The 11,107-nt window shown below is 32.5% G+C and overlaps 1 protein-coding gene across 1 annotated transcript; it reads left to right on the forward strand.

Moving 5' to 3' along the window:
- Positions 1-1,159: 1,159 nt before the first annotated feature.
- Positions 1,160-3,232, forward strand: LOC122600494 (xyloglucan endotransglucosylase/hydrolase protein 24-like). Its single transcript, XM_043773219.1, has 3 exons — positions 1,160-1,453; positions 1,939-2,132; positions 2,893-3,232. The coding sequence occupies exons 1-3, from the start codon at positions 1,160-1,162 to the stop codon at positions 3,230-3,232; spliced, it is 828 nt and encodes a 275-aa protein (XP_043629154.1).
- Positions 3,233-11,107: the final 7,875 nt, after the last annotated feature.

Raw genomic sequence — 11,107 nt, forward strand, 5'->3', positions numbered from 1 at the left:
AGTATAGATAAAAAAAAAATTAACATTGAAGGATTTTTCACTTAAGCTAGTTGAGTGTCTAACAGCCACATACTCACTTTTTTTCAATCGTAAAGTAAAAGTAAATAGTTGAAAGTTATTTTAAAAACTTAAAAATTGCATGAACGTCATGAATTTAAGAAGTTTTGTCTATAGAGCATCTTCATGGACGGTTTTGATGGCCTATTTAAAGACGTTATATGCAAATGGTGCCTCAAAGGCGGCATCAAAAGGGATTTTCTCTAGGCTGATGTGGTCGATGATCAAGACTGGGCTCGGATGAGTTTTTTAATTATAATATATACTAACATTTTATTTGCGTAATACGACAATGATGGTGGTTGGTAGTAGTGGTGGTGTGACGGGTAATAGAATTATGGTTATTATTGTAAAAGTAATTGATTCAAAAGGGAGATTTAAATCCTCTAAAGTTATCATCAACTTTACTGATTGTGACTATTAAATTAAAATCAATGGTCATGATTCAAAAATAATTTTTAAATTTTAACCATTTGATTTTAATGTAAAGGTCAAGATGGTTTCAACTAACTTTAGAAGATCCCATCTATAAAAGAGGTAGTTTAGTTGTTTTAGGAGTAAAGAGATTTATTTTATAAAATATTTCATTAAATGTATTATAATGAAGTGAAAAATTAATAGTAAAATGGTTATTTTACATGAAGATATTTTTAACATTTTGTCTTTGTGAAGTGAAAATTTTTATATAGTAATATAAATATGTGGGGTTACGAATAATATAAAATTTGATGATGAGGTGAAAGAAGATGATTTATAATTGGAGGTTATATTTGGCGATATTTTTGATAAAAGAATTGCTTATGTGATATTGATTCGACACAAAAAAAAAAGTAGATAAGAAGCGGTTTTATATAACCTTTGATACAAATTTTTTTTAAAATACATTACGTTTTCCGAAACAATATAAATATATGTACGATAGATTCAGAATCCAAGCTTATCACCGTATTGGTAACCGACAAAAAAAATTTCTACATACAAACTCTTAGCTATGTCAGCCAATCCTAATCCAAAAATAAGGGTCACATTACACGTGTCTACATTGATACATGTATAAATACACACCGTACATAGGGTATATCAACTTATCATGTTACACAAAATGGCATTTTCTTATATATCTTTTGACTCACAAAAAACACGTTTATTTCTTACATTTACATTTCAACTCTTATTGTTGTTTGTCCATCAATCGAGAGCCACAAACTTTAATAAACATTTTGACATAACTTGGGGTGGTGGGCGTGGTAAGATCATTGGTGATGTTCTTACACTCTCACTTGATCGAGTTTCTGGCTCGGGATTTCAGTCTAAAAAAGAGTATCATTTTGGGAGAATCGATATGCAAATAAAACTTGTACCTGGAAACTCTGCTGGAACCGTCACTGCATACTATGTATATATGTTGTTTTCCTTGTATATTGTTCCTAATAATTTTATGTTTTTCCTTGCATACTATAAAATTAAGTATCGTTAACATTGACAACTTTTATTTTTATTCTTTGGTTAAAAGATATGAGTAATCTTTACATCACTATTCTTTACATCACTATTTTTTAATCATACACAATTAAATTAAATATGTTTCACATTATTGTATTATACAACATTTTAATACATGTTTGTTATTGTAAGGTTAAATTAAAGTGGCTGATGACATACAAATCACCACCTATATTTTAATTGTCATATTTAAATTAACATGATTTAAGGATAGTACAGACATATAATTAATGCCAATAAAATAGTGGATATTTAATTAGTTTTAGAGTCTTATCAATAAAAAGTCTTAAAATGAAAATTTTAACTAGTTCTGCCTTTGAGTCTAACTTAATTTATATATGTATTCGTAACTTATTATATTTATAAATACATATGCAGTTGTCGTCGCAAGGGCCGACCCATGATGAGATAGACTTTGAGTTTTTGGGCAATTCAACTGGTGAACCGTACACACTTCATACCAACGTCTATACTCAAGGAAAAGGCGAAAGAGAGCAACAATTTCGAATGTGGTTTGACCCGACTTCTAAATTCCACACTTACTCCATCGTTTGGACTCCTCAAACTATTATGTAAGTTACATTTTACACCTCATATTACCAGAAAGTCGTCGTACATTGGATATATTTATTAAAAGCTTTACTGAAAGTGACAAATGTGATATAAACATTAAAAATATTAAATTTGCAAAAATGAAATTTTAATCATTCTAAATCTTATTTCATGGATGTAAATGTTCACACATATGATTTATGTCATTTTTTAAATTAAAAGAATGAAAAAAGAAATGAGCATATAGCCACATGTCTTATTTTTACCAAACATGTGGTTTTACTTTGAGAAAAACTATGTTCCGATTTTGCGTAAATTTGCCACATTTTTGTATATACGTAGGGAAACATGATTTTATCTTTGTGTGACATATCAACATAGTTCTTAGTAAAAGGTTAAAACTTGTAAACTATATGGCTATTTTAGTATGCATCTCTTTTGAAAATGACATAAATTAATGTATCTCTTCTGAAAATGACTCTTTCATATAATAAAATCACATTTTTCTGATAGTGATTGTAAATTTTTGTTTGTTAACACGAGTTAATTATTTAGATATGCTGAATATGCTTTATAACTATGTTGCTAGTGTTATAACATTGACAGTTTTTTGATAGAATCTATGGTTTTACGCTTTTAAAAGATTTGGTGTGTTTCTTTGCATTTGAATATTTTAGAAGATATACTTAATTAGGAGATTAATGTAACCAAGTTTTTAGGTGTGTGAGTTAAAATCATCATCACCATATTTTACTGATTAGCTTTAAATATTATGTCAAGTTTTCTTGTAGATGAAACACCAATAAGGGAATTCAAGAACATGGAATCAATTGGTGTTCCATTTCCAAAACATCAACGAATGAGGCTATATTCGAGTCTATGGAATGCCGACGAGTGGGCAACGAGAGGCGGCTTAGTCAAGACTGACTGGACCCAATCCCCTTTTACCGCTTCATATAGGAACTTTGGTGTTAAAGCTAGATCAGTTCTATTTGGACTAGATTCTACTCGTGACCAAAAACTAAAATGGGTTCGGGAAAACCATATGATATACAACTATTGCACCGATACTAAGCGATTTCCTCGAGGATTTCCACCCGAATGCACGGTTAAGGTTTAAGGCTAGTGAATAAACTCTATAGCTAATTGTATATGTTGCAAAGTATACTATTATAAGATAAGATATGCTTCTATATTTATATATATGTAAGAATATGATCATTGGTATGTTCCATATGCATCACAACATGTATAGTGTTAAAGTATGCTAATAATGGTTTTGCAATTCACCGAGTCTTTTGACTAGTTTTCTTAGGTATTGTGTTATGTTAATGTTTTCTTTTTTTTTTTATTATTATTATTATTATTATTATTATTAATTTAAGAACGCGTGTTAGTTTTATGTTATGTTAATTATGTTAATGTTACTTATATTGTCTTACCATTCTTGTTTATGTCTTGAATATTTGTTGTTATTCACTTGTAAATTTGATTCCTGGACAATTTTGAGCTGTTGAAATGATCATTGACGTCTTTTGCTTCCATTTTAATTTTTTACTCTATATTTCAAACTTCAATTTTTAATTCTCAAAAATATTTTTAAAGGCAGGGCAATCTGTATTGACAAAGCTTTTTAGCTCAAGCCCATACATCAACTTTGTAGCCCAAATTCACAAATTACAGCCGTGGGTTTCTTTAACATTAAATTTTAATCAAACTAACACAAATTCAACCCAAATTATCCATCAAATTTCTTGTAAACTGAAAACATAAAAAAATCGAACTAAAATATCAAGCCAAGCTCAAGAATTTATCAATTTTTTGGTATCCATGGGTTGGGTTATTTGGGTTTTAAGTTGTTTGAAAAGAAGCTTCTCAAACTATTTCTTTTAACTTAGCCCTATAAAAGCCTGTTTGAATTGAGAAAAAAAATTCATCAAAAGATTCACTAAAAAGCCAAATAGGCATATAAATTGAACGCGAGGCTGTTTGGCCACCAAAGTTATTTAGTTATTAACCAACCAACAATGCTAAACCCGATCATACCACATAACGGATATACTAAAGTGAATTAGTTTATCATGCAAGAATTGTATATTGTCTAAACTCTAAAGTTAGATCTGAGCCACAAGCATTGACCCTCTCACTGTTTGAATTTATAAATTTGCGATTGTACTAAGTTTTCTGTTTGACTGTTTCATATGTAGTACAAGTATATTGTTTAGGCTTCAGCAATAAGTGTCAAGTTAAGCACAATATTATGATACTGTTGTCCCAGTAGGATCAAGAACAAGAAATATGTAATAATCTATGTATATAGAATGAATATAATCGTTATTACACACTTGTTTTTTGTCTATACGTACATATCCTATATATACTAGTTGAATGGTTACGAGTGAACCATTGTGTCGATTCGGTGGTGGTGTTTGGTGGTAACCGCCACCCTTTCCTACGGTGGTGATGGTTGTGTCTTTTGGCCAACCACTACACCCTTTCAAGTATTATCTAATTATATAATCACACCTTCTAATTACAAACTAATATAATCATGCCTATAAGTCTTCGTTTTTAACTATGTCAATGGTTAATTTCCAACATTCTCCCCCTTAACCATTGAAGTAGTTAATCTTCAATCTTGTGAGCAATATCTTCATTTGTACTTTGAATTTCCTTTCAACTTATGCTTGATCTTTTGAACCATCTTTGAAGTGATAGTGCTCCAAAAGTGTGTCTTGACTTTAGGCTTTTTATACATATTATTGCTTTCGACTTGTTGATCTTTTATGCCTCTTTAGTCTCTTGCTCTTGATCATGTCTTCCTTCATAACTTTCTAGTAGAATTTTTCCCCACTTTAAGTCTTCGTCACCGTAGAAATTTTCAAAGGGATTGCTTTGATTTGTTGGCGCATCATTACCAAGTTTTTCTTGACTCTTGTTAAAGCTTGCGGATGCCATTAATAATTGTGGTTCCACGTCTTCTTCCACAAGGTTTGATACTTTTTCTCTTTGTCGTCTTTGAGGTCTTCGTCGACAATCTGATGCTTAATGTCCAAGTTTGTTGCAATTATAACATCTTACATTATTTACGTTCCTTGTAAATCCTTCTTGATCTTGAGGGGATTTTTTTCTTCATTGTAGCTCTTGAATGTATCTTTCTAATAATTATCGTTTCTTCCATATTGTCTTGAATTTTCATAACCTCGGTTATGTGGTGGAACATATCTTCCTCTTCCTTGATTATCATAGCAATGTCTTCAACCATTGTTGTTGTCATGTCTTGTAAATAATAGTTTATCTTGATGATCAAAGATCTTTCCTTTCTTAATCTTTATCCTTTCTTCAAAGGTCTTTAATCTTCCAATAGCTTCGTCCAAAGTTAATTTATCTAGATCCGAGTATTGCTCAATTGATGCCACAATTTGAATGAACCTCTCTGGTACAAAATTTAACAGTTTCCGCACACGAGTTGCATCATCGAGGGTTGATCCAAGACTTGTCATTTGTGATGTGAGACTTGTCATTTTCGCGGTGAATGAATCAATAGTTTCATCTTCCTCCATTTGTAACATCTCAAATTCAGATTTAAGACTTTGCAGTTTCGCCTTTTGTAACAACCGTCTTACAAATGTTCTTAATAAGTTCTTTGAAACGTACTTTCGCCACTTGAACGGCTAGACAGTTCAAATTATCTAAGTTCTTGACGTACTTTAGACCTAAATTATGCGCTTATATGAAGGTCAATTTGATCTTAAATCTTGATTTATATGACGAGTTCATGACTAAGTACAATGAAATATTAAAGTTCGGATTATAAACGTTCATGTTCATAAAAGTTTTAGACCAAAATGTTCGCAAATGGTCCTTGCATTTATTGAGTTCATTTAATATGGGAAAGATATATAAAGAAAAGGATGAGAAACCTAGAGAGAGGAACAACCATATTTCATCTCCTTCTTCTTTCTTCTTTCTCACTCTAGAAACACATAGTGCAGCCACATTTTCACACACAAAATTCATCTTTTGATTTTGGATTGTTAAACCAAAATCATTTGTACTTTTAGCATCCTTGTGATAATCAAAACATATTTCCGGAATCAAATCTCAGGTAACAACAACAAATTATGAGTTTTTGATCAAATTAAAAGTGTACTTTTTTAAGTTCATGTTCTTGATGTTTTGGTCCAATTTTGATATGAAATCGTGTTAATGATTAATGGGTTTGTGCCTAAATGTGTTTAAAAACATTTATGTGAACAAATTTGGGTCATAACATGCTTTAATTTACAAAATCGATTTTTGAAAGTTAAGGAAAACTTGTTCTTGATGTGCCACACCTTGTTCATGTTATAGATGGTCTTGAAATCGTTAAAAGTGTTAATGGTTAATGTTATTGTGCATATATGTACTAGTTCTATGTTCTAACAAGTCCCGGAATCGATCTAGATCTTCGTGCAATGTTCTGTTCTTGTTCCAGCCCGTTTTGGGCAGTGGGACGACCTTGAGATGGGACGATCTTGTCCTAAGATCGTCCTAGGCTGCTATCTTGGTTCTTGTTCTTGTTCATTCGATCTTGTGTGGTGTTGTGATGTTGTTGGTACGTTAAATGGGTAACTAATCCTTTGGATTGGTTTAGCTCAAACACTTGTTCTTGAAATGATCTCGTACTTGTTCATTGTTCTTGGGTACCTAGGACGACCTTGCTTGGGTACCTAGGACGATCCTGAGTGGTCTACTAAGATGATCTTGTTCCTGTCCTTTAGGACGATCTTGTTCAATGTACTTAGAACGATCTTGAATATTTGTTCCCTTAAAACGATCTTGAAGTGCAACCAGGACGATCTTGACCTCTTGTCAGCTAAAACGATCTTGCTAGGGTCTAATGGGACGATCTTGTGTTAGCTAGGACGATCTGGTGCCTCTGAAACCCTAGGACGATTCTGATCAAAACATGAGACGATCTTGAGTACTTCCAAACCCTAGAACGACTTTGTGCATTCAATAAACAACTTGAACTTGTTCTATAACACACCACACTTGATCCTTAATCATCAAAGCAGTTCATAACATCATTATCATTCGATTAAACACATTAAAGGCTACTTAATAACATCAAGCTAGTTCATGAGTCGATCTAAAACAACGTACAAAGTACAAACCCTAATTGAGTACACATAAGACATGTTCTATCTTGATTACTAAAGTACGAATTCTATGAACAACTAAATCGAGTTCTTAAGGCTAAAGTTCACTATTAAAGACATGTGCAACTCATTAACACGATAAGTACTTATGTGTGAGTTTAAAGACGTTCAGTTCAAGTCCGGTTCATGTACTTAAAGTTCAATTAAACTCTTTTGAGTCAAAACGTTCAAAGATCTTCAAAGGAGCAAATCATCAGTTCATCAAGGACATTTCAGTGATTAATTAATCACATGAATTAATATATGTACTTATTTATGATCAATGATATGTACTTAGGCATCCATCAAGACGTCCTTGGATTGTGATAGATATAACTTATCTATCTCTGTACTTGTTCTCTGTGCTAGTTCTCTATGCTTGTACCAGATGATAGTGAGTTCACTAATCCCCCTTTCGTACATTTTGTTCAAAGTTCTTTATCGGGGACTGAAAAGCATGAAAACTATTTTCGTACTTGTACATATGTTCTTGAACTATTTTACATACTATATTATGAGCTTGATCTTGAACTACTTATGAAATGATTCTTAAACTGTTTAAAGAAGTATTTAAGTCTTGAATGGGCAGGATCTTAAATACATTTATACTACCATACTTGATCTTTATTTTGTCCTAGTTCGTACATGTACTTGTTCAGTTCTTGTTCACTGCTATCAAATTCATATCCCACAGTTCAGGGAATGAACCGTAGGTAATTATGGACAACGCTGTTTAGGGTAGGCCCACCCTCATTCTCCACAATTCAAGAGGATGCATATTACTTGTTTTTGTTCATGTCATTGTTCTGACATAGATCTTATTTGACGTACTTGAGCTATATGAGCACATTACTACATTACAGTTCAGTTCTGGCCAATCGGGTTAGCAGTGACAACTTATATCTAAAGTTCATCATATGTTCTTGTTTTTTTCACATTATTATAAAGTACATACGTTCAAAATGCAGATCTGGACCTAGTTCATATTATTATAAAGTACTTAAGTTCAAAGTGCAGATCTTGACCTAGTTCTTATTATTATTACAAAGTACTTTGTTCCAATGTACAAAACTTATGATCTTGTTCTTATTATACATATATACGTATATGTAAACTAAACGTACTTTATGTGAATCTCACCAACTACTTTTGTAGTTGACCTTTTGAACTTACATGCTTTTTCAGGCTAGGCTAAGTAGATCTTGTTAGCATAGGAGTCTTCCTTTCTAAGCTCATCCTTATTGGTGATTGTTCGAGCGTACAAGTTCAGGAGCTATAATGACCTTCCTTGCTACTTCAGTTCAAGTTCTGTTCTTAAAAGACAATTGTTCTGTCTTCCAGATATTGACTATTCTAAGTTCATTTATGTTCTGTAATAACAATCGTACTTCTGTTCTTTGTTAATGTTAATGGCTGTGTTGGAACTTGTACTGTGTGCAATTGTGCTTATCTGTGCATCCCGTATATTCCGCTTTAGCGGGGTGTTACAGTATTCAATCTACTCCAACATTTTGAGTCTTTAATGTATCCCAAACTTCTTTTGCATTTATGCAACTTGCTACTTGCAATATCATATCTTCGGGTAATCCTTGAAATTGATACCGAATCGCGGTCTTGTCTCACTTTTCATCAGCCTTACTTTTATCGGACGCGATCATTTCCCATAGACCATTTGCTTGTAAAATGATCTTCATTCTTATCGACCATATCGTATAGTTTGTTGTCGTCAACACTGGGCATTGGAAATAGTGTGTCGATCCTATTCCCTTATCGTTATTCGAACTCTCCGCATCTTCTTTACCCATAGTTATTTTATAAAAGTTTCTAAAACAATCTTAGTTTTATAAAATAAATCCTTTTGAAAAATCTTTTTACTATATGTTTTCCACAATAGAAAACACTAGCCTTTGAGATAATTGAAAGGCTCTTCAACTTTTGTATGACACCTTTTCTTTATACGGATAAATTAATTTAATTTATTGATAAAAACAAGATGAGTTTAATAATAAAAACCTGGTCTTGCTTTTCTTCTTTATCCAATCAAACGGCGGTTCTTTCTCTCTTCTTTTTCGATGCGATCTGCTTCCCCCTTCTTCCTGTTTATCGCACAAAACCCCCCAAAAATTAGGGTTCTTCTTCTAGTCTCTCTGAATCGATATGCTTCTGAATCGATTTTCTTCTTCTGAATGAAGTTATCTTCTATTTATCTTTCTAGTAATCTGATTGAAACAACAGTTTCAATTTTAAAATCTGATCGATGGTCTGTTGTTACGTAACGGCGAACAATTAACGGTTTCTTTTGCTTTCTGATTGAAACACTATTGTTTCAATGTTTGTAACGGATCGATAAAACGATTTCGATATTTTGGTTGTTCGGTAACGGCGAAGAAAATAAAGTGACTGAATTTCTTATTGTTTGATAACGACAAACAATTTTTCTGGATGGATTATATCAACGGCGATTGAAACGGCAATCTGGTAACAGTGATTGAAAACGGCAATCAAGTTGAATTTAATCGGCGATTGAATATGACAATCGAAGTTGTTGTAAGCGGTGATTGAAAACGGCAATCAAGTGGTTGTAACGGCGATTGAAAACGGCAATCGAAAAAGAAAACCGTGATTGAAAACGACAACGAAAATGGTTGTAACGGCGATTGAGAACGACAATCAAAGTGACTGAAAAACGGCAGTCTAACGGAATTGAGTAAGAACTGTACCCAATTGTAAGGTATGTTTTTTGATTTTGTTAAAACGAGAAACTGGTGATTTGGGGTTGATTCCAAATCACAAAAACTGTGCTCTGATGCCACTGTTGTCCCAGTAGGATCAAGAACAAGAAATATGTAATATAGAATGAATATAATCGTTATTACACACTTGTTTTTTGTCTATATGTACATATCCTATATATATTAATTGAATGGTTACGAGTGAACTATTATGTCTATTCGGTGGTGGTGTTTGGTGGTAAAGACCTACATTTTCATGGGGTGAGGATCTAACCATTTTTTTTTTTCCTGAAGATGCCTTTTCTTCTATAAAGGACATCTCTTATTGAAACTTTTCCTTATGAAATTTATTGTCCAATGCTTTTTAAGAAGGCGGGTTTTTCCTCTTAAAACATCTTTCAGGATCGAATCTCATTAGGTAAATTCATGTTTCCTTTCGCATCTTTTGCTTGACAGTCGGTGGCAGATAGTCAGATACAGCTTGAAACCAGAAGGGGGGAAAGGCCCAATCTCAAAGAACAGCGCAAATGTTTTTTCTTGCTTGTATTCTTTAGGCCCTAACCCGAAAACATTAAGTCCTTAAGCCCACGAGCCACAATGTCTTTGTTTCTTTTAATTCACTTCACACGGAGTCACGGACACGCAAGACATATTTTTTTCCAAATGCATGATGTTTCTTTTTGAAATTACCAACTATGAAGTACCCAAATTTAAACTTTCTTTAGTGTGTTTAAATTATTAGATATCTCTTTTTCGCTACAACATTAAATTCCAAAGTAAGTTTTATAAACTCTGACCTTTTTTATTAGAATAAATTAAAAATACGAAGCATTTTTATTATTATCTATTAGGGCATAGTTATTTAAATTGTGGGATGGTGAAAATTCGATTAAGAAGTTTCTATGAAGTTAGTTAATGGAAGTTAGGGCATAACTAGTAACTCAATATGTAAATTGAACGAGATTTGTCCCCCGAGCATTTCTCCGGGAGACATTACGTAACATTTACACATGTTGCAAAAGTTAAAAAAAGAAAAGTTAAATGGTAAAAAGTAAAGAAAGTAAAACTTTTGTGGCTGAA

This window comes from Erigeron canadensis, chromosome 5, assembly GCF_010389155.1.
Source record: "Erigeron canadensis isolate Cc75 chromosome 5, C_canadensis_v1, whole genome shotgun sequence".
Taxonomy (NCBI): domain Eukaryota; kingdom Viridiplantae; phylum Streptophyta; class Magnoliopsida; order Asterales; family Asteraceae; genus Erigeron; species Erigeron canadensis.